General features: G+C 47.3%; 1 protein-coding gene across 1 annotated transcript in view; it reads left to right on the forward strand.

The window, feature by feature from the left end:
- Positions 1-3466: 3466 nt before the first annotated feature.
- Positions 3467-26666, forward strand: part of LOC122555485 (guanylate cyclase soluble subunit beta-2-like) — a 58265-nt gene continuing 35065 nt past the window's right edge. The window contains exons 1-4 of the mRNA XM_087992315.1: positions 3467-3502; positions 4143-4271; positions 14145-14218; positions 25003-25097. Of these exons, the coding sequence (XP_087848441.1) occupies positions 3467-3502; positions 4143-4271; positions 14145-14218; positions 25003-25097 (334 nt within the window). The remainder of the gene's footprint in view (positions 3503-4142; positions 4272-14144; positions 14219-25002; positions 25098-26666) is intronic.

Consider the following 26666-nt stretch of genomic DNA (forward strand, 5'->3'; position numbering starts at 1 on the left):
CCCTGTTCCCCTCACTGTCCCATTCCCTATTCCCCACACTGTGCCATTCCCTGTCTCCTCACAGTCCCATTCCCTGTTCCCCTCACTGTCCCATTCCCTGTTCCCATCACTGTCCCACTCCCTGTTCCCCACACTGTCCCATTCCCTGTTCTCCTCACTGTGCCATTCCCTGTCTCCTCACTGTCCCATTCCCAGTTCCCTACACTGTCCCATTCCCTGTTCCCCACACTGTCCCATTCCCTGTTCTCCTCACTGTCCCATTCCCTGTTCCCAACACTGTCCCATTCCCTGTTCTCCTCACTGTCCCATTCCCTGTTCCCCACACTGTCCCATTCCCTGTTCCCCTCACTGTCCCATTCTCTGTTCTCCTCACTGTCCCATTCTCTGTTCTCCACACTGTTCCATTCCCTGTTCCCCACACTGTCCCATTCCCTGTTCCCCTCACTGTCCCATTCTCTGTTCTCCTCACTGTCCCATTCTCTGTTCTCCACACTGTTCCATTCCCAGTTCCCTACACTGTCCCATTCCCTGTTCCCCACACTGTCCCATTCCCTGTTCTCCTCACTGTCCCATTCCCTGTTCCCCACACTGTCCCATTCCCTGTTCTCCTCACTTTCCCATTCCCTGTTCCCCACACTGTCCCATTCCCTGTTCCCCTCACTGTCCCATTCTCTGTTCTCCTCACTGTCCCATTCTCTGTTCTCCACACTGTTCCATTCCCTGTTCCCCACACTGTCCCATTCCCTGTTCTCCACACTGTCCCATTCTTTGTTCTCCTCACTGTCCCATTCCCTATTCCCCTCACTGTCCCATTCCCTGTTCTCCACACTGTCCCATTCCCTGTTCCCCACACTGTCCCATACCCTGTTCCCCTCACTGTCCCATTCCCTGTCCCCCACACTGTCCCATTCCCTGTTCTCCTCACTGTCCCTTTCCCTGTTCTCCACACTGTCCCATTCCCTGTTCCCCACACTGTCCCATTCCCTGTTCCCCTCACTGTCCCATTCCCTGTTCCCAACACTGTCCCATTCCCTGTTCTCATCACTACCCCATACTCTGTTCCCTCCGCCATCCTAATTCGCTGTTCCACTCATTACCACTTTCCCTGTTCCCCTTACTGCCCCATTCCCTGTTCCTCTCACTATCCCATTCCCTGTTCCCTCCGCCATCCTAATTCTCTGTTCCACTCATTACCACATTCCCTGTTCCCCTTACTGCCCCAATCCCTGTTCCTCTCAATACCCCATTCTCTGTTCCCCTCACTACCCCATTCCTTGTTCCTCTCACTACCCCATTCCTTGTTCCTCTCACTACCCCATTCCCTGTTCCCCTTCCTACCCCATTCCCTGTTTCCCTCATTACCCAATTCCCTGTTCCCCACACTACCCCATTCCCTGTTCCCCTCTCTATCCTATTCCCTGTTCCCTTCACTACCCCATTCCCTGTTCCCCTCTCTACCCCATTCCCTGTTCCCCTCACTACCTATTCTCTGCTCCCTCACTGCCCCATGCTCTTTTCCCTTACTATCCCATTCCCTTTTCCCACACTGTCCCATTCCCTGTTCTCCACACTGTCCCATTCCCTGTTCTCCTTACTGTGCCATTCCCTATTCCCCTCACGACTCCATTCCCTGTTCCCTCATTACCTATTCTCTGCTCCCTCCCTGCCCCATGCTCTGTTCCCATACTATCCCATTCACTTTTCCCACACTGTCCCATTCCCTGTTCTCCACACTGTCCTATTCCCTGTTCTCCTCACTGCCCCATTCCCTGTTACCCTCTCTACCCCATTCCCTGTTCCCCTCACAACCACATTCCCTATTATCCTCACTACCCCATTCCCTGTTCCCCGCACTACCTATTCTCTGCTCCCTCACTGCCCCATGCTCTTTTCCCTTACTATCCCGTTCCCTTTTCCCACACTGTCCCATTCCCTGTTCTCCACACTGTCCCATTCCCTGTTCTCCTCACTGTCCCATTCCCTGTCCTCCACACTATCCTGCTCCCTTTTCCCGCACTGTCCCATTCCCTGTTCTCCACACTGGCCCATTCCCTGTTCCCCTCACTGTCCCATTCCCTGTTCCCCACACTATCCCATTCCCTGTTCCCTTTCCCCTCACTGTCCCATTCCCTATTCCCCACACTGTGCCATTCCCTGTCTCCTCACAGTCCCATTCCCTGTTCCCCTCACTGTCCCATTCCCTATTCCCCACACTGTGCCATTCCCTGTCTCCTCACAGTCCCATTCCCTGTTCCCCTCACTGCCCCATGCTCTTTTCCCTTACTATCCCGTTCCCTTTTCCCACACTGTCCCATTCCCTGTTCTCCACACTGTCCCATTCCCTGTTCTCCTCACTGTCCCATTCCCTGTCCTCCACACTATCCTGCTCCCTTTTCCCGCACTGTCCCATTCCCTGTTCTCCACACTGTCCCATTCCCTCTTCCCCTCACTGTCCCATTCCCTGTTCCCCTCACTGCCCCATTCCCTGTTCCCCTCACTGCCCCATTCCCTGTTTCCCCTTGCTGCTCTGTTCTGGTCACCCCTCACTTGTTCTTTTCTTTATAAAAGCTTAATTGACTTTCAAATGCTTGTCAACAGCCTGAGGTCATGGAAGGTGCCATAAAATGCACATTATTCCTTCCTTTAAAGACATAAACAACAATAAAATCGTTTGGATTTTTATTACAGCAAATAATTAGATTATGTTGATTCAACTGAGACAATATATGCATGGGAATTAAGTTACATTATTCTTTCGGTTTGACAGGTTGAGTGGAGGTATTCTGAAGTTCACCTCCACTGAATTCGATCATCTGGGCATAGCGGAGATTTGGATGGTTGAGGATATGTGCTGTTCTATTTAATTTGACAGATTTTCCTTTACGGAAGAAGGATTCCAGACAGGGCAAAAGTAAGGACTGCAGATGCTGGAAGCCAGAGGTTAGGTTAGAGTGGTGCTGGAAAAGCACAGCCGGTCAGGCAGCATCCGAGGAGCAGGAAAATCGACATTTCGGGCATCAGCCCTTCATCAGGATTCCAGACAGGCCACCCCAGCCCTCCAGTATTTGTTACTGTCTGTCGGCATGTGCAGCAGGTACAGACACACAGAATTGCTCCTTTACTCTTCAGCAAGTCTCTGGTGTTGAGGTCAGTCACATGTGAAAAGACTTCCTGTAATGATTGATTCCACTGGATTACGCTCCCCTGGGCATTTTCCGTAATCCTTTTCCATCTATTTTCACTCCACGAACCTGAGAGGGCAATCAGATGCCCTGTGCCCATTACCCCCTCCTGACCAGACTCCTGAGGAGGATATGCCTATTTGGGAGAAACCACCAAAGCTCAAATGTGTGTGGTCAAAGTTGGGAACACACAGTGTGTAGAGGGCAATTGGTAGCAATCCACATTCCCCCAAATCTCGACACATCAGTGGCGCTTGGAAAAATAGGTTAATGGAGGATAAATAATGGACAAAAAATCGTACCAGGCTCTGAGTGTTGTGGTGAGTTGGGTGGCAGAATTGGGCGAGATTGTTGGCCAGGTGTATAGAGTCATAGAGTCATAGAGATGTACAGCATGGAAACAGACCCTTCGGTCCAACCCGTCCATGCCGACCAGGTATCCCAACCCAATCTAGTGCCACCTGCCAGTACCTGGCCCATATCCCTCCAAATGCTTCCTATTCATATACCCATCCAAATGCCTTTTAAATGTTGTAATTGTACCAGCATCCACCACTTCCTCTGGCAGCTCATTCCATATACGTACCACCCTCTGTGTGAAAAAGTTGCCCCTTAGGTCTCTTTTATATCTTTCCCCTCTCACCCTAAACCTATGCCCTTTAGTTCTGGAGCCCCGGACCTCAGGGAAAATACTTTGTCTATTTATCCTATCCATGCCCCTCATGATTTAATAAACCTCTATAAGGTCACCCCTCAGCCTCCGACGTTCCAGGGAAAACAGCCCCAGCTTGTTCAGCCTCTCCCTATAGCTCAAATCCTCCAACCCTGGCAACATGCTTGTAAATCTTTTCTTCAGAACCACCTTGCTACATCAGGTCCACTTTTCTCAAGTATTGTGGTGAGATTCTCTCTAGGCAGGGTTGTGTTCTCACTGGATACCCGTTATTACTTTGTTAACAGTCTCCCTCTACACGGGTTGCCATCTTACCAAACCCACCACACAAACTCGACCGCTGGCTCCAAGAGACCTCCACACTGGACATTAGGCACCATCACCTTGGGTACACTCAGTGGGTACCTTCCACAGAGGTAAAAACAATGACTGCAGATGCTGTGTTACCTTCCACACATACATCCACAAGCATGGCATCCAACGTGTGCCACCCTTTAAGAATCAAGGCACATCCCCAATCCACTTACAGGACAAAGTTTGGGAGAAGGTTTGTAGCTCGGGTGCTCGTTGCTGTGGTTCTGTTCGCAGAGCTGGGAATTTGTGTTGCAGACGTTTTGTCCCCTGTGTACACACATACACACACACACACACTTACAGGACACTTCCCACACTTCAGCCCAGCACCTGGAGCTGCACTGGTAATCTTCATTGTAACCCTGCAGCAAGGATATTGTGTGCTCAGGGATCGAGCCCATTGGCTGGAGCAGGCTGTCTCTCCAGCCCCTTACTTTCTGTCAGAGTGCCCCCTTACTCTGAGCCTAGCTGGTTACTCACAGTATCTCCGTCTTGCACTGCCTTGTCTTGCCTTTTTGTGTTTGCACTCCCCCACCCCAGCCAGAGATAACAGGCTCATAATGCTTCTGTCCTTCCACTCTGTTTAATGGAAAGGTACTCGTCCTGGTCGTCAACAGACCTTTATCACGTCAAGGGATAGCCTTTGCTCAGGGGACCCTGAAACCGTAGATTAGGGCAGTTTTGAAATGCACACAGGGAGACACACACACACAGACACATACACACACACATACACACACACACAGACACACACACACACAAACACACATACACACACACACACACACATACACAAACACACATACACAGACACATGCATTCACACATATACACACACACATACACACACACAGACACATACACACTCACAAACACACAATCACACACACATACACAAACACAGATACAGACACAGACACATACATACACACATATACACACACACATACACACACACATACATACACACACACGCACACACATACACACACACATACACCCATACACACACACATATACACACACACATACACAAACACACATACACACACACATACACACACACATTCACACACACACATTCACACACACACATATACACACTGACACACACAGACACACACACACTGACACACACACATACACACACAGAGACACACACATACACACATACACACACAGATACACACACACATACACAGACACACTGACACATACACCCATACACACACATATACACACACACATACACACACATACACACACATTCACACACACACATACACACACAGAGACACACACATACACACACAGACACACACACATACACACACACATACACACATATACACACAAAGACACACACATACACACATATACACACACACATACACACACAGACACACGCACAGATACACACACATACACACACACACATACACACACAGACACACATACACACACATACACACACACAAGCACGCTTACACACACAGACACACATACACAAGCACACATACACACACAAGCACACATACACACAAACACACACACACATACACAAGCACACATACACACACAAGCACACATACACACACAAGCACACATACACACACATACACACACACACACATACACACATACACACACGCACATACACACACATACACAAGCACACATACACACACATACACAAGCACACATACACACATACATAAGGACACATACACACACAAGTACACATACACACACACAAGCACACAGACATGCACACTTACACACACACATACACAGACAAGCACACACACACACACACACATAAGCACACATACACAAGCATGCACACACAGAGACACATACACACACATACACACACACATACACAAGCACACATGCACACACAAGCACACATACACATACATACACACAAACACATACACACACATACACAATAACACACAAGCACACATACTCACACACACACACATACACCCATACACACACACGCATACACACACAGACACACACAAAGACACACAAATAGACACACATTCACACACACAGACACACATACACACACACACATACACACACAAGCACAAGCACACATACATACACACAGACACACACATACACAAGCACACATACACACACAAGCACACAGACACATACTCACATACACACAAACACATACACACACATACACACACATACACAAGCACACATGCACACACAGATACACACACATACACAAGCACACATACGCACATACACAATCACATATACACACACATACACACGCACACATACACACATACACAAGCACACATGCACACACAAGCACACATGCACATACTCACATACACACAAACACATACACAAGCACACATACACACACACATACACACACACACACAAGCACACATGCACACACACAAACACACACATACACAAGCACACATACACACACAAGCACACATACACATGCACACACATACACACACATACAGACACATACACAAGCACACATACACATACACACACATGCACACACATACACAATCACACATACACACACACAAGCACACATACACACACATACACAAGCACACATACACACACAAGCACACATACACACACACATACACAAGCACACATACACACACATACACAATTACACATACACACATACAAGCACACATACACACACACATATACACACACACACATACACACACACATATACACACACACACATACACAAGCACACATACACACACACATACGTACACACACACGCATACACAAGCACACATACACACACAAGCACACATACACACGTACACATACACACACATACACAAGCACACATACACACACATACACACACATACACACCCATACACACAGAAGCACGCACACACACACACATACACACACAAGCACACATACACACATACACAAGCACACATACACACATACACACACATATACACACACATACACACACATACACACACACATACACAAACACACATACACACACACATACACACACACATTCACACACACACATACACACACTGACACACACAGACACACACACACTGACACACACACATACACACACACATACACACACAGAGACACACACATACACACATACACACACACATACACACAGACACACTGACACATACACCCATACACACACATATACGCACACACATACACACACATTCACACACACACATACACACACAGAGACACACACATACACACACGGACACACACACATACACACAGACACACATACACACAAAGACACACACATTCACACACACATACACACATATACACACACACATACACACAGACACACACACAGATACACACACAGATACACACACATACACACACAGACACACACAGACACACACAGACACACAGACACACACACACAAGCACGCTTACACACACATACACACATACACAAGCACACATACACACACAAGCACACATACACACAAACACATACACACATATACACAAGCACACATACACACATACATAAGCACACATACACACACAAGTACACATACACACACACAAGCACACATACACACACAGACATGCACACTTACACACACACATACACACACAAGCACACATACACACACACACATAAGCACACATACACAAGCATGCACACACACAGACACATACACACACACATAAACACACACACAAGCACACATGCACACATACACATACATACACACAAACACATACACACACACATACACACACATACACAATCACACATACACACACATACACAAGCACACATACACAAGCACACATACACATACTCACACACACATATACCCATACACACACACACATATACACACATACACACACAGACACACACAAAGACACACACATAGACGCACATTCACACACACAGGCACACACACACACACAGACACACACATACACACACATTCACACACACAGACACACATACACACACACACATACACACACAAGCACACAGACACATACATACACACATACACACACATACACAAGCACACATACACACACAAGCACACAGACACATACTCACATACACACAAACACATACACACACATACACACACATACACAAGCATACATGCACACACAGATACACACACATACACACATACACAAGCACACATACACACACAAGCACACATGCACATACTCACATACATACAAACACATACACACACATACACACACACAAGCACACACACATACACACACATACACAAGCACACATACACACACAAGCACACATACACATGCACACATACACACACATACACACACATACACAAGCACACATACACATACACACACATGCACACACGTACACAATCACACATACACACACACAAGCACACATACACACACATACACAAGCACACATACACACACAAGCACACATACACATACTCACATACATACAAACACATACACACACACATACTCACACATACACAAGCACGCATACACATACAAGCACACATACACACACACATACACAAGCACACATACACACACACATACGCACACACACACACGCATACACAAGCACACATACACACACAAGCACACATACACACGTACACATACACAAGCCCACATACACACACATACACCAATCACACATACACACACATACACAAACACACATACACACACACAAGCACACATACACACACAAGCACACATACACACATATGCACACACACACAAGCACACATGCACACATACAGACATGCACACATACACACACACGCACACATACACACACACGCACACATATACACACACAAGCACACATACACACACATAAGCACACATACACACACACAAGCATGCACACACACGCACACATACACACAAGCACACATACACACACATACACACACATATACAAGCACACATACACACAAGCACACGTACACCCACACACACACAAGCACACATACACACACATATATATACACACAAGCACACACACACAGACACACACATATACACATACTCACACACACATGCACACACAAAAGACACACACATATACACAGGGATACACATATAGCCACATGCACATATTCACACACATAATCACACACACACATACTCACACACACACACAAAAGGTACAGACCTATACACAGGGATACACATATAGACACACGCACATATTCACACACATAACCACACACACACGCACTCACACACACACACACTCACAGACACTCGGTCACACCCAAGCACACATACACACACAGACACACACACACTCTCATACACAGACAGACAAACACACACTCACAGACACACACTCACAGACACAGACACAAGCACACACCTTTGCAGTATTGGGGAGTAAATAGAGGGAATGGATCACCTTCCATTCCCACCCACCTTGAGGAATGGGTATCCCTACACCTCTCTTAGTTATGTCTCAAATTTAAACACAGTGCTTGTGGCAATCCATTGGGTTGAACTTGCTTAAGTTCCCAATAGGAAATAGAAAGTGTGGATTCTACAGATGGCTTCATTTCAGTATTCGCATTCAGGGGAGGGCACCCTGCTTATGGTTATTTAATATAGAACAGTCCGAAGATTTCAATATAGGTCAATAATGTCTGCCAGGAACAGCACCAGGTGTGTTAAATTAGAGGGTGCCAACCCACTGTTGAAGCTACAAAACAGGACTACTTGCATGGAAAAACACACAGGTACATTATTAATGCTCTCTCTACCAGTCCTGTCACCTTTAATGACTTATGCACTTATACACACAGATCCCTCTGCTCCTAGACCCCCTTTAGAATGTACTCCCTATTTATATTGTCTTTTCATATCCTTTCTACCAAAGGGCATCACCTCACACTGAGGTACATTGAGCCTCACCTGCCACCTATCCGCCCACTCCACCAATGCCTCTATATCCATTTGAAGCTCGACATTGTTGCCTTCACAGTTTTTTATGCTTTCAAGTTCTGAATCATCTGGAAACTTGGAAATGTCCCCTGCACTCCAAGATCTCTCTCATTAATATAGACCAGGAAAAGTAAAGAATCTTGATGCCAACCCTGGAGAACTCCATGACAAAGCTTTAACCATTACCCTCTGTTTCCTATCACTTTCCGCCAATTTTATATCCATGTTGCCTCTGTCCCGTTTATCCCATTAAATAACGTTTCTCACAAATCTGTTGTGTGCCACTCAATAGGTGCCTTTCAAAGTCCAGGTCCGTCACACTTGCAACATTATCTCCTTCAATTCTCCCTGTTACATTTCAAAGCAATCCAGCAATTTAGAGTCGGACCCGAAACATTGCCCACAGATGCTGCCAGACCTCCTGCGCTTTTCCAGCAGTTTCTGTTTGTGTACGGATGGTGAAGTAACCGCTTTCACAAAGAGTAATTCCGTAGAGAAAAGCCTGCACCTCCACACATTGAACACACGATGACAGCACATCCGAAAGCTCTTCTGCAGATAAGAGACCTTTTTTTGTCACCTGGGGAAAATCTAACCTGATCACAATATAACAAAAAAAATGGTGTTGCTCACAGCTGGAGCAATATATCAGTTCACAAGACTTACATAACTACCAATCCCATTAAGTACGATTTAATAACAATTAATATTAAAAGTAGTTGCAATTTGTTCTATATAAATACACCAAATTGTATTACTTCAATATCATTTATATATTATTAGAAACTGCAATATATCACTATAATATTTTATAGTTGTGGTTTTGTAGACATTGGATGAGCGCTGACATTTTTCACGTAGCATAATTTAATATTTTATTTCTAATATTTTTAATACCTATGGCTTTTCGATAGCATGACACAAATGAAGAGTCACTTAATTGCCTATTTAACTGTAACATTTTTCTTTGTATTTTTACCGTAGCGTTGTTTGAATACTGTGAGTATGAGCATTATAATGTTGGCCTTTTGTAGAATGCTACTATATTATTATAGCACGGTAGTGTAACTGCATTATTGTATGGTCACATGCAATAAGAACATTTTATTGTAATATAACATGGTCACAAGAGTTGCAGAATTTGATTAACGTTGTATGGTTTTACGCAACAATTTTGACAAGAACTGAAGATCTCGTGTAGTTTGGTTTTGGCTGTTACAGGAAGTTTCAGGCTGGAAATATCTCTGTCGACCTGGGAGCAAACTCCACAGTCATTTCCAGCCTCCCTCCCGCCCCACTGTAACAGCAGATGTCCATGCAGTGACAGGGCTGACTTTGGCACGGATTTGTTAACGAGGAGCGCGGGGATGATGGTGATCTGCGAGGGACAATCTGAACAACTTGAGGAAGGACGTGTGAATTGAGGGAACTGTTCCTTCTTAACATAACGAGGTGCTCCCCGTTTAATTTCTGCTGTAAGACAGTTCTCCCTGAGCTAACTTGTCCCCCGCCTGGAAGTGGCCATCCAGAGGGTCTAGACTGAGGAGGAGTCGGTATTAGACAGGAACTGTGCTGAGCTCACATCATTGAGACTGGGATCATAGGCTGCCAGAACTGTGGACATGGTAAGTGAATGGTGACTCCCAGACTCAGTGAACTTGCCCGCTCCCACCCCATCTGATCTGATCCTTTCCCCAATGCTGATAGACCCCCTCTCTCTCATAACATTGCTGTGTTTTTCCCTTTCCCCTCACCTTCTCCCTCTTTCCAACCTACAGTCTTTCTACACCCACAGCCAATGGTTTCAAATCCTTTCAACCAGGAGATAGGAAATGTGTGAACTTACAGGGCAGAGAGGAAACAGCTCTCACTGTGCAGCGGTCACCAGAAATGTTTGAGGTTTTTAAAAGCAGGTCCTGGGAGGGAAGTCATCTCTGGATGGGAGTTTAAAAATTGCAACATTTTGATTTAAGGGGAACAAAAAGATTCCAGAGATTTATAAGAGGTCACATCTGTCTTAAATCTGGGTTTGGAAAGACATCTGGGTGAAATGTCGAAAATTGAAGTGCAGTGTCTCTAAGCAAACCATTTTCATTTAGTTGCATAGTGACAGCCAGGATATTTCCTCTCCTGCTTCCTTCGTATGAATATTTAGCCTGGCATGGGTCAGTCGAGGGAGAAATTTTAGACTTGGACAGTTTCAAGCAACCTGTGGAAAGAATGATAAATACTTTGCACTATTAGCTAAAGAGGGCAAACTCTTTGATTTTGTTTCAGGCGTCCCAAACGTTCTCTCAAGAACAGCATTCCCCCTGCTGACTGTAATCGCCTTTCCTCGAACACTTATGTGTGGCTCCCACTTTTTACTGTTAAACATCAAACCGCAGCATGTGGGATGATTCTGGTATCCAGCGTTTCCAGGTGAAGGAGCCAGAATTCTGGCTGACAATCTGGGAGGTGGCCCCTAACAGAGAGGCTGCTTATCACTGGTATGCCAGGATAAAAGTTACCAGTAGGCAAAACCAGGAGGAGGCTGTTCAGCCTTGGGTTACCTGCCTTACCTTCATATCCAATGATGCCGTTATCCAGCTACAGTCAGGTAAAAACAAGGATTGCAGATGCTGGAAACCAGATTCTAGATTGGAGGGGTGCTGGAAAAGCACAGCAGGTCAGGCAGCATCCGAGGAGCAGGAAAATCAACGTTTTGGGCAAAAGCCCTTCATCAGGAATACAGGCAGGGTGCCTGCAGGGTGGAGAGATAAATGAGAGGAGGATGGGGGTGGGGAGAAAGTAGAATAGAGTACAAAAGGTGAATGGGGATGGGGGTGATAGGTCAGAGAGGAGGGTGGGGGAAGGTAGCAAAGAGTACAATGGGTGAATGGGGGTGGGATGAAGGTGATAGGCCAGAGAGGAGGGTGGAGTGGATAGGTGGAAAGGAAGATAGGCAGGTAGGACAAGTCATGGGGACAGTGCTGAGCTGGAAGTTTGGAACTGGGGTGAGGTGGGGGAAGGGGAAATGAGGAAACTGGAGAAGTCCACATTGTTGCCCTGGGGTTGAAGTGTCAGTCAGTGTCGGCTACAGTCAGTCAACCCTCATCTTCAAAACTCCAACTAAACCTCCAGCGTCTGCAGCCCCCAATTTCAGAATTCCACTACCTTGTCCGTGGGTAAAGAAAATAATCCAAGTCAAATTTGGAAAAGGGCAGTCTAATCCATTGTTTGAAATGTATAAAGGACAGGAGGGCCATTTGCAGCATTGGTGATGAAGGAGGCTGATGGGACAACCATCACCATCGGCAGGTAGATAAGCCAATGCTTGGATTAGCCTATTGGATCACAGCATGCCAAAGGTGACACAGCCAAGGTACAGACGTATGGATCATCATTGTAAATTTCTGTCAGGCCCCATTACGTCCTCCTGCACATTCCGTTTGCTGGTAGGGGACCCATACGTTCACCGGGAGCTCTAACCTTTGCTATTTCTGGCTTCTACCCAAACTGATTCTGCATCTTGGTCATTAGAACAAATCATTATAACTGATGTCATCATTAATGAACAGAGCTAACTCACCACCCTTTTCCTAACCCCCTCCACTCCCAGAATGTTTGCTAACTTTGAATTTTCTGCCTTGGTCACCTTACGGTTTTATGTTTAATTTAGTTCCGCAATACACATATTCCCCGAGCAGAAACCCCTTTCCTTCTGCAGCAAACCATCAATTAGAAGGATGTTTTTCTTCATTCCAGTTCAATGGATTGCAAGGTCATTGGTAAGTTCACTGTGAGATCAGCAGATCTGTCGCATGTGGGGTGACTGATGCCTGAAACTTCAGGAACATAAAATGCTTGTCAGTTTGTGCTTTCTCTCAATCCCATTTCATAAGAAGAGTAATAGATCACCACTTCAGTATGTTTTCATTTTACAGTACGGGTTCATCAATACCTGTCTGAAATCATTGGTGGTGGAAAACTTTGGTGAAGATACGTGGGAGGCCCTGAGGTGTGTGTTAATGATTCCGTTAACTGCTTTTTAGTTTTCATCGGTGTCCATTTGATTTGATTTGATTTATTATTGTCGCATGTACCTAGGTACGGTGAAAAGTTTTGTTTTGCATGCAGTACAGGCAGATCATACCGTACAAAGTGCATTACAGGTAACAGAACAGAGCGAGGAATACAGTGTTAGGGCTGCAGAGAGGTTGCACAAAGAGCGAGATCAACATTAAAATGTAAAATTTGAGATGTCCGTCCAGCAGTCTGATAACAGCAGAGAAGAAGCTGTTCTGAATGTGTTGGTATGTGTGTTTAAGCGTTTGAATCTTTAGCCTGAAGGAAGAGGTTGAAAGAGATTAAAGCTGGGTTGGGAGGGGTTTTGATGATGTTGCCTGCCTTCCCAAGGCAGTGAGAATGATCCTTTCTGGGCTCTGACGAGAAGTGATTGAGCTGAGCCATTAACTGTTTGTTTTACCACCAGAGCTACCAGACCTACCAAGCTCTTCCAACATTTTCTGCTTCAATTCAGATTCCCAGCATTTGCAGCATTCTGTTTCGCTTGTTGGAAATTAGCGCACTGCCAGAAATGATAGTCATCCTTTATCATTTGGAATTATTGGTCAGCTTTCTTAGGAGAAACCATTAGGCATAAATAACAAAGTTGCATTTTGGGCTGGAAACCTGCATAAAAGGGTTAAAAATCACACAACACCAGGTTATAGTCCAACAGGTTTAATTGGAAGCACTAGCTCTTGGAGCGCTGCTCCTTCATGAGGTGGTTGTGGAGTATAAGATTGTAAGACACAGAATTTATAGCAAAACTTTACAGTGTGATGTAACTGTAATTATATATTGAAAAATACCTGGATTGTTTGTTAAGTCTCTCATCTTTTATAATGACCATGTTGGTTTCAGTTCTTTCATATGTAAATTGCAGAACTTTAATAAAGTTACATTCTCAGGTAATGCATTGCATTGAAGGTATGAGGTGACCAGTGTGAGACTGTCTGTGTCACAATGGTCAGACTGATTCTAATCTAAAAAATGAATTTACAGAATCTTACATGGATTCATGCAGTTTTTGAGCAAAATAAAATGTATTTCTGCAAGTACACATTCACCCAACAAACATATATGTGTATGTGTGTGTTTGTTTGCGTGTGTGGGCGGGAGGTTTATAAGTGTCTGTGAGAAAGTGTGTGTAAGTGTGTGAATGTGAGCATAAAGGGGTCTAAGTCTGTGAGAGGGTGCGGGTGTGCATGTGAGTGTGGGAGTGTATGTGTGAGCGTATGAGAGAGAGCTTGTGTATGTCTGTAGGAGGGTGTGTGTGTCTGTAGGAGTGTTTGTGTAGGAGTGTGTGTGTAGGAGTGTCTGTGTGTCTGTGTCTGCATGTGTGTATGTCTGTCTATGAGTATGTGTCTGTCTGTCTGTGTCTGTGCGTGTGTGAGAGTGTATAGCGCAGTGGGGTCACCTGTAGGGTGACATGAACCCAAGGTCCCGGTTGAAGCCATCCCCATGGGTGCTGAACTTGGCTATCGGCCTCTGCTCAGCCACTGTGCATTGTTGTCCATCTTAAAGTCCGCCTTGGAGGATGGTCACCCAAAGGTCCGAGGTCGAATGTCCTGGACCGCTGAAGTGTTCTCCGACTGGGAGGGAACACTCCTATCTGTTGATTGTTGTGTGGTGTCCATTCATCCGTTGCCGTAGCATCTGCTCGGTCTCACCAGTACAGCATGCCTCAGGCTATCCTTGCCTGCAGCGTATGAGATAGACAATGTTGGCTGAGTCACATGAATACCTACCACTTACATGGTGGGAGGTGTCCCCACGTGTAATGGTGGTATCCGTGTCCACACTCTGACACGTCTTGCAGCGCCTATCATGACAGGGTTGTATGGAGTTGTCCTGAAAGCAGCAGTTTGCTACGAACAATGATCTGTTTGAGGTTTGGTGGCTGTTTAAAGGCGAGAAGTGGAGGCCTGTGGAAGGTCTTAGCAAGGTGCTCATCCTCATTGATAATGTGTTGCAGGCCAATACGATACCAATTGTTAAAGTTCACTTGAGAATATAACTTTGAAAAAGTTCTGTGATTTGCATGAAAGAACTGAAACCAAAATGTTCATTCTAAAAGATGACAAACAATCTGGGTCTTTTTCAATATATAATTGCAGTTACATCACACTCTAAACTTTTGCAATAAATTCTGTGTCTTATGATCTTATACTCCACAACCACCTGATGAAGGAGCAGCGCTCCGAAAGCTAGTGCTTCCAATAAACCTTTGGACAATAATCTGTTGGTGTCTGATTTTTAACTTTGTCCACCCAGCCCAACACTGGTACCTCCAAATCCTGCATTAAGGGAATCTTGTTCCCAAGCAGCTTCAGAATTAGCTAGTTATCCACAGAGAAGGAGACATGCTTTCAGAGTGGGACAGATAGTTGCTTTGTACAGATTGGTGCATGGGGTGACACGGTGGCTCAGTGGTTAGCACCACTGCCTCAGAGTGCCAGAGACCTGAGTTCAATTCCAGCCTCGGGCGACTGTCTGTGTGGGGTTTATACATTCTCCCTGTGTCTGTGTGGGTTTCCTCTGTGTGCTTTGGTTTCCTCCCACAACTCAAACGATGTGCAGGTTAGGTGGATTGGCCACGCTGAATTGTCCTATAGTGTCTAGGAATGTGCAGACTAGTGGATTAGCTTTGGGGAATGCAGGGTTCCAGGTTTAGGATAGGGGATTGGATCTGGGTGGGATACTGTTCAGAGGGTCAGTGTAGACTCGATGGGCCAACAGGTCTGCTTCCACACTTTGGGATTCTATGAGGATTGCAACAGTAGCTACATCTGGAAGACCATTGCCACTTTGGAGTTGGAGAAACATTCTGATTCCCTTGGGTCAGGAAAGAGCGAGGGGTTTTTATACAAATCAACTCCAACAATGTCAGTTCGGAGACAAAAAGTTGTGAAGCAATGTCAACCGAGACAGCACACTGCACTTTCAAGGTAAGTTCAGGCACTATCCCAAAGTGGCTATTTTTCTAAATGTCTGCAGAGAGCTATGAACCGAGTAAAACATGTTGGAGTGTTTGATTTAGATTTTCATTGTCACACGTACTGGAGTACAGGGATACAGGAGTACAGTGCTGGAAAAGCGCAGCAGGTCAGGCAGCATCAAAGGAATCGACGTTTCGGGCATAAGCCCTTCTTCAGGAATGAGGAGGGTGTGCCAAGCAGGCTAAGATAAAAGGTAGGGACGAGGGACTTGGGGGACAGGCGTTGGGAATACGATAGGTGGAAGGAGTTTAACGTGAGGGTGATAGGCTGGAGAGGGGGTGGGGCGGAGAGGTCGGGAAGAAGATTGTAGGTCAAGAAGGCGGTGCTGAGTCCGAGGTTTGGGACTGAGAAAAGGTGGGGGGAGGGGAAATGAGGAAACTGGAGAAATCTGCATTCATCCCTTGTCGTTGGAGGGATACTAGGCGGAAGATGAGGCGCTCTTCCTCCAGGCGTCGTGTTGCCATGGTCTGACGATGGAGGAGGCCAAGGACCTGCATGTCCTTGGCGGAGTGGGAGGGGGAATTAAGTGTTCAGCCACTGGGCAGTTGGGTTGGTTGGTCTGGATGTCCCAGAGATGTTCTCTGAAACATTCCGCAAGTAGGCGGCCTGTCTCCCCAATGTATAGGAGGCCACATCGGGTGCAGCGGATGCAGTAAATGATGTGTGTGGAGGTGCAGGTGAATTTCTGACGGATATGGAAGGATCCCTTGGGCCCTTGGAGGGAAGTGAGGGGGGAGGTGTGGGCACAAGTTTTGCATTTTTTGCGGTTGCAGGGGAAGGTACAGGGAGTGGAGGTTGGGTTGGTGGGGGGTGTGGATCTGACGAGGGAGTCACGGAGGGAGTGGTCTTTTCGGAACCCTGATAGGGGTGGAGAGGGTAATATATCCCTGGTGGTGGGGTCTGTTTGGAGGTGGCGGAAATGACGAAGGATGATCCGATGTATCTGGAGGTTGGTGGGGTGGTAGGTGAGGACCAGTGGGGTTCTGTCCTGGTGGCGATTGGAGGGGCAAGGTTCAAGGGCAGAGGAGCGGGAAGTGGAGGAGATGCGGTGGAGAGCTTCATCAAGCATGTCTGAGGGGAAATTGCGGTCTTTGAAGAAGGAGGCCATCTGGGTTGTTCGGTATTGGAATTGGTCCTCCTGGGAACAGTTGCGGCGAAGGCAAAGGAATTGGGAATATGGGATGGCGTTTTTACAGGGGGCAGGGTGGGAGGAGGTGTAATCTAGGTAGCTGTGGGAGTCAGTCGATTTATAGTAATCGTCTGTGTTGAGTCGGTCGTCCGAGATAGAAATGGAGAGGTCTAGGAAGGGGAGGGAGGAGTCTGAGATGCTCCAGGTAAATTTGAAGTCGGGGTGGAAGGTGTTAGTAAAGTGGATGAACTGTTCAACCTCCTCATGGGAGCACGAGGCAGCGCTGATACAGTCATCGATGAAGCGGAGGAAAAGGTGGGGTTGGTGCCAGTGTAGCTGCGGAAGATGGACTATTCCACATATCCAATGAAGAGGCGGGCATAGCTGGGGCCCATGCGGATGCCCATGGCTACTCCTTTGGTTTGGAGGAAGTGGGAGGATTGGAAAGAGAAGTTGTTCAGGGTGAGTTCAGTCAGTCGAAGGAGGGTGTCAGTGGAAGGGTACTGGTTGGTTCGGAGGGAAAGGAAGAAGCGGAGGGCTTTGAGACCTTCGTGATGGGGGATGGAGGATGTCCATGGTGAAGATAAGGCGTTGGGGGCCGGGGAAGCGAAAATCATGGAGGAGCTGGAGGGCGTGGGCGGTGCCCCGAACGTAGGTGGGACGTTCTTGGACTAAGTGGGGCAGGACCATGACAAGGTATGCAGAACTAAGTTCGGTGGGGCAGGAGCAGGCTGAGACAATGGGTCGGCCGGGGCAGTCAGGTTTGTGGATTTTGGGCAGGAGGTAAAAACGAGTGGTGCGGGGTTGTGGGACTATGAGGTTGGAGGCGGTGGATGGGAGATCCCCTGAGGTGATAAGGTTATGGATGGTCTGGGAGATGATGGTTTGGTGGTGGGAGGTGGGGTCATGGTCAAGGGGGCAGTAGGAGGAGGTGTCCGCGAGCTGGCGTTTAGCCTCAGCAATGTAAAGATTGGTGCACCAAACTACCACCACACCTCCCTTGTCTGCCGGGTTGATGGTGAGGTTGGGGTTGGAGCGGAGGGAGTGGAGAGCTGCACGTTGCGAGGATGAGAGATTGGAGTGGGTGAGAGGGGTGGACAGGTTGAGGCGGTCAATGTCGTGGCGGCAGTTGACTATGAAGAGATTGAGGGCGGGTAAGAGGCCAGCACGGGGTGTCTAGGTGGATGGGGTGTGTTGGAGGCGGGAGAAGGGGTCGTCAGAGGGTGGGTGGGAGTCCTGGTTGAAGAAGTAGGCACGGAGGTGAAGGCGGTGGAAGAAATGCTCGATGTCTCGTTGCGTGTTGAATTTGTTAATCCGGGAGCGTGGGGGGATGAGGGTGAGGCCTCTGCTGAGGACTGATCTTTCATCCTCAGAGAGGGGGAGGTCTGGAGGGATGGTGAAAATATGGCAGGACTGGGAGCGACGGCAACTCCGGGGGCAGAAGTGGCTGTGGCAAATGCAGAAACGGTGTTGTTCCTGGTGGTTGTGGACCCCGCGGAGGCCGCGAATCTGTCGGTGATGGTCTTCCTGGCGATCGTGGAGGTGGTTGTCTGGGCGCCGCATCTACTTCCACCCACAGTGATGTCACTCGCCTGCACAACGACAATGCCGCATGCGTCTCCGCCCCCACACTGATCTCCGCCCCTATGCTGTTCCCCGTCCCCACGCCGATCCCCGCCCCACGCCTAACCCCGCCGCCATGCCGATCCCCGCCCCCACACCTAACCCCGCCGCCATGCCGATCTCTGCCCCCCATGCCTAACCCCGCCCCCCCGCCTAACCCCGCCCCCACACCCAGCTCCAGTCCCACACCAGGTCTTAGCTCCCAGCCCAGCCGTATTTTCACCATCCCTCCAGACCTCCCCCTCTCTGAGGATGAAAGATCAGTCCTCAGCAGAGCCCTCACCTTCATCCCCCTACGCTCCCAGATTAACGAATTCAACACCCGACTAGACATTGAGATTTTTTCCACCGCCTTCGCCTCCGCGCCTACTTCTTCAACCAGTACTCCCATCCACCCTCTGACGACCCCTTCTTCCACCTCCAACACACCCCATCCACCTGGACACCCCGTGCTGACCTCTTACCCGCCCTCGATCTCTTCATAGCCAACTGCCACCGCGACATTGACCGCCTCAACCTGTCCACCCCTCTCACCCACTCCAACCTCTCACCCTCGCAACATGCAGCCCTCCACTCCCTCCGCTCCAACCCCAACCTCACCATCAACCCGGCAGACCAGGGAGGCGTGGTGGTAGTTTGGTGCACCGATCTCTATATTGCTGAGGCTAAACGCCAGCTTGCGGACACCTCCTCCTACTGCCCCCTTGACCATGACCCCACCTCCCACCACCAAACCATCATCTCCCAGACCATCCATAACCTCATCACCTCAGGGGATCTCCCATCCACCGCCTCCAACCTCATAGTCCCACAACCCCGCACCACCTGTTTCTACTTCCTACCCAAAATCCACAAACCTGACTGCCCCGGCCGACCCATTGTCTCCGCCTGCTCCTGCCCCACCGAACTCATCTCTCCATACCTTGACACGGTCCTGCCCCCTAGTCCAAGAACTCCCCACCTACGTTCGGGAGACCACCCACGCCCTCCACCTCCTCCATGATTTTCGCTGCCCCGGCCCCCAACGCCTTATCTTCACCATGGACATCCAGTCCCTATACACCTCCATCCCCCATTACGAAGGACTCAAAGCCCTCCGCTTTTTCCTTTCCTGCCGAACCAACCAGTACCCTTCCACTGACACCCTCCTTCGACTGACTGAATTGGTCCTCACTCTGAACAATTTCTCTTTCCAATCCTCCCACTTCCTGCAAACCAAAGGAGTAGCCATGGGCACCCGCATGGGCCCCAGCTATGCCTGCCTCTTCGTTGGATATGTGGAACAGTCCATCTTCCGCAGTTACACTGGCACCAACCCCACCTTTTCCTCCGCTTCATCGGTGACTGTATTGGCGCTACCTCGTGTTCCCACAAGGAGGTTGAACAGTTCATCCACTTTACTAACTCCTTCCATCCCGACTTTAAATTTACCTGGAGCGTCTCAGACTCCTCCCTTCCCTTCCTGGACCTCTCCATTTCTATCTCGGACGACCGACTCAACACGGACATTTACTGTAAACCGACCGACTCCCACAGCTACCTAGACTACACCTCCTCCCAACCTGCCCCCTGTAAAAACGCCATCCCATATTCCCAATTCCTTCGTCGCAACTGCTCCCAGGAGGACCAATTCCAATACCGAACAACCCAGATGGCCTCCTTCTTCAAAGACCGCAATTTCCCCTCAGACATGCTTGATGAAGCTCTCCACCGCATCTCCTCCACTTCCTGCTCCTCTGCCCTTGAACCCTGCCCCTCCAATTGCCACCAGGACAGAACCCCACTGGTCATCACCTACCACCCCACCAACCTCCAGATACATCGTATCATCCTTCGTCATTTCCGCCACATCTAAACAGACCCCACCACCAAGGATATATTTCCCTCCCCACCCCTATTAGCATTCCGGAAAGACCACTCATTCCGCGACTCCCTCGTCAGATACACACCCCCCAACCTCCACTCCCGGCACCTTTCCCTGCATCCGCAAAAAAATGCAAAACTTGTGCCCACACCTCCCCCCTCACTTCCCTCCATCCATATCCGTCAGAAATTCACCTGCACCTCCACACACATCATTTACTGCATCCGCTGCACCCGATGTGGCCTCCTATACATTGGGGAGACTGGCCGCCTACTTGCGGAACGTTTCAGAGAACACCTCTGGGACACCCGCACCAACCAACCCAACCACCATGTGGCTCAACACTTCAACTCCCCCTCCCACTCCACCAAGGACATGCAGGTCCTTGGCCTCCTCCATCACCAGACCATGGCAACACGACGCCTGGAGGAAGAGCGCCTCATCTTCCGCCTAGGAACCCTCCAACGACAAGGGATGAATGCAGATTACTCCAGCTTTCTCATTTCCCCTCCACCCCACCTTATCTCAGTCCCAACCCTCGGACTCAGCACCGCCCTCTTGACCTGCAATCTTCTTCCCGACCTCTCTGCCCCTACCCCCTCTCCAGCCTATCACCCTCACGTTAACCTCCTTCCACCTATCGTATTCCCAACGCCTGTCCCCCAAGTCCCTCCTCCCTACCTTCTATCTTAGCCCGCTTGGCACACCCTCCTCATTCCTGAAGAAGGGCTTATGCCCGAAACGTCGATTCTCCTGCTCCTTGGATGCTGCCTGACCTGCTGCGCTTTTCCAGCAACACATTTTTCAGCTCTGATCTCCAGCATCTGCAGTCCTCACTTTCTCCTACTGGAGTACAGTGAAAAGTGTACAAAGTTGCTCTTCTCCAGTCTCCACAAAGGTCAGGGTTAATAACAGAAGCTGAAATAAAAGCAACAGTCAAAAGAAAACATCCAGATCACTCCCTGCCTTTTCAACAAAAAGTCCATCTCTGCCTGGCCTTCCCCAGACTCAACATTGCTCTGCATTTCATGGAACAGTGGGAGGCACAGTGGCCTCACAGCACCTGGGTCCCAGGTTCAATTCCAGCCTCGGGTGACTGTCTGTGTGGAGTTTGCACATTCTCCCCGTGTCTGTGTGGGTTTCCTCCGGGTGCTCCGGTTTCTCCCACAATCCAAAGATGTGTAGGTCAGGTGAATTGGCCATGCTAAATTGCCCATAATTTTAGATACATTAGTTGGGGTAAACAGAGGGAATGGGTCTGGGTGGGTAACTCTTCAGAGGGTCAGTGTGGACTTGTTGGGTCGAATGGCCTGTTTCCACACTGTAGGTAACATAATCTGGAATCTCTATAGTGTGGAAGCAGGCCATTGGGCCCATCAAGTCGACATCGACCCTCCAAACATTATCCCACCCAGACCCACACTCTCCCTGTATTTCCCATGGCCAATTCACCCAACTTCCACATCTTTGGACTGAAGGAGGAAACTCGAACACCTAGAGGCAACCCACACAGACACAGGGAGAACATGCAAACCCCTCAGCCATAGAGAGTGCCCAAGGCTGAGATATTACCTGGGTCCCTGGCACTGTGAGGCAGCAGTGCTAACCATGGATCCACCGTGCCACCCCTTTCTCATTGGGTCTTTTGAGCCCAGCTGAACCAGAAATGCAGATTGTGCCAAATGTGATAAAGAGCATATAATATGTAACCATTAATATGTGGGACTTGGATATTTAAAAATAGGCTGATGGATCTTCATCAGTTTTGTAAAGCCTTTTTTTAGAAAAGGTCAGAAATGGATTTATAACAATGACTTAAATGTATTATTTCCAAGAAGTCAAGTGATCCAGTTAAGTGTTTAGTTGTCCATCGTGGTGTTAATGGATTGGTTTGACTTCTGAGATCAGTTCAGAAGGAAGAAAGGTTTCTTCCCAGCCGGAGAATTAAGTTGTCAGTTCTGGGACATTATCATCAGCTGGGACACGACCAAGTGCTCACTGTATCACAACTATAGAGTCATACAGACTGGAAACAGACCCTTCGGTCCAATTAGTCCATGCCGAACATGTTCCCAAACTACATTAGTCCCATTTGCCTGCACATGGCCCATGTCCATCCAAACCTTTCCTATTCATGAATGTATCCAATGTCTTTTAAAACTTGGAACAGTATCTGTATCCATCACTTCCTCTGGAAGTTCATTCCATACACAAACCGCTCTTCTGTGTAAATAAATTGCCCCTCATGTCCTTTTTAAATCTTTCTCCTCTCACCTTAGGGAAAAGACCATGTCATTCACCTTACCTGTGGCCCTCATGATATTATAAACTTTGTAGGGACACCCCTCCACCTCCTCCAGCCTCCAGTGCTGCAGTTTACTCTTGGTACTGCATTGATATGGCAGCCTCAGTTGTGTACTGAAATCTCCAGAACAGGACATGACGACAGAATCACTGGCTTAGGGGGTGAGAAGTACTGTTGTTGACCCACAACTGACGGCTAAAACCATCTTTAAAGTTTCTACTTCATGATGAGCTGGAGCTGTGTATTCTGGCCGCTTGGCATTGTTATAATTGTACCATTGCCACTCACACTTCCTTCCAATCAACACTGTGATTGTGCTGAACCTGAAACTATTTAGAGCAAACTGGTTCAAACTGGTCCAAATTAGCTGCTGGGCTGAAATGCAACTAGAAATGGTGGGCTGTACAACAGACAGCATTGGAAAGGTAAAGAGTAATATTTTGGGTTTAAACCATTCATCAGGCATCATTATGTGAGCTACTTTAGTCTTGAACCAACCTGCTGTGTGCTGCCATTATTCCCTTGTTTTATCTCTGATTCCAAAATTCCACTGTTTTTTTTAATTTCCACTGTTCTGCTGGATCTTTTGGTCTTTCTGTTCACTTCCCTTTCTCGTGACCAAATTAAAAACCTTTGAATAAAAGCAAGGTACTATGAATGCTGGAAATCTGAAACAAACGCAGAGATCGTGGGAGAAACACAGCAGATCTGGCAGCATCTGAGGCAAGGGAAACAGAATTAATGTTTTAAGTCCAGTCTGACTCTTGTTCAGAACCCCTCCTCCAGAACCTATTCACAAAACCATTTCTGTTCTCAGAGTGCAAGCTGAAGTACAGGACATGTTCATGACATATCAGATTTATGATGATGCTATCACACTCAGACTTGTCCAAGAAGCTTCGAAAATGCTGCGTAAGTATGACATTTCTTGGTTTAAAACACAGAGTACAACTTTCTTGCATGCATTGACACATTCACATGGACAATACAATGCGATCTATGTCAGGTTCACAGAAGGCTATTTAAACTGTAAAATAGTGCAGAGATAGAATTCAAGAAAATCTAGCAAAACTAAACATTTGCAAAATGTGATGATTTAAATTGATTCCAATCCTTGACCAAGCTTCATTTCCTCTCAGTTACTCATCCAAACATATACAACAACTTCGGTTATCTGAACGTCAATTATCTGGATTTCAGGTTATCCAAACAAGATCTCAAGGCCCCGAAAAAACATTATCCATTATCCGAACAATCAGTTATCCGAACAAAATACTTGTTTGGATATTCGAGAAATACTATAACCTATTACTATGTTGGAACATTTTGTGATGTTAAGTGAAAATTCAATAGGCTATGAAAGAGAATACAGGCATAATGCCACAGGTTTGAAGGTTGTGTGGAGACAGACAGTTCACATGCATAGGTATTGGAAGGATACAGGACATATCGAGAAATCCATTAGAAAAACATACGGGATCTTCGGTTTTATTAATAAAGGTATTCAGTGCAATAATAAGCAAGTTTGGTGTACCTTTTAGAAAGCTCTGGGTAGGTTATAATTGGAATATTGTGTCCAATTCGAGTCATTGCATCTCAGGAATGCAACGTAACAAACACTGTCTGGCGTTTCTGCAGAGTACAGAAGTGGACTGAACAAGTTTGAGACGCGATCTATCATATTGTCATTCTGCTAAGGAACTGTTGGTGGTGGACTGAGATATCTGTAAACCAGCATCATGCCAGGAAGCTCATCAGGGTTGCTTTCAGAATCTTCTGAAGGTAAAGTGGGAGGACAAAATACCAGACTCTGAGGTGTTCGTCTGAGCAAGCATCCATACCATATCGAGACAGTCACAGCCACAGGCTATCTTAAGTGTTGATTCCTGCTGGAAGCAACTAGGTAGATTCACTTGGATCAATCCTTCTCACTAATATCAGTCTAAGCTACTGATATCATGTGGGGAAGGCAACACAGACAAACTCTTCAGTAGAAAATAGACTCCAACTTGATAAACAATAAATGGGACTACTACATATTATTCAGTAACTAGTTTCATTACATCTGAGATACATCGTGAGACTGTCAGGTTCAAGCTCAGATTGAATACACAATTCAACTCTAACTGCATACTGTGAACTCTAAGAAAAATCACTGATGTACTAATACAGACTTTGGTGAACACACAAGGAAAGCTCCTCTCAGGACCAGTTGTAAATATCCTGGCGAGTGGAGCTTATCCTGTAATGGAGTTCGCCCTTTCAGGTACTGGCTGTTGTATACAACATGATGAATTGGCCTGACCATGTAACCAGAATGTTTGATCCTTGCTTACCCAGGGGTGTGCGGGTGTGACCTCATGGTAAGTGCTATAAGGACACTTTGAAGATTTGATTCAGGAGTTTCGACATCAGCTTCAAGTTGTGAGGGAAGGATGGCTGTACCTGGTACAACTGAATAAAAGGGCTTTCTCTGAAAGA

The sequence above is a fragment of the Chiloscyllium plagiosum genome, unplaced genomic scaffold, assembly GCF_037043375.1.
Source record: "Chiloscyllium plagiosum isolate Xiang-an unplaced genomic scaffold, Cpla_swu_hap1 HiC_scaffold_12, whole genome shotgun sequence".
Lineage (NCBI taxonomy): Eukaryota > Metazoa > Chordata > Chondrichthyes > Orectolobiformes > Hemiscylliidae > Chiloscyllium > Chiloscyllium plagiosum.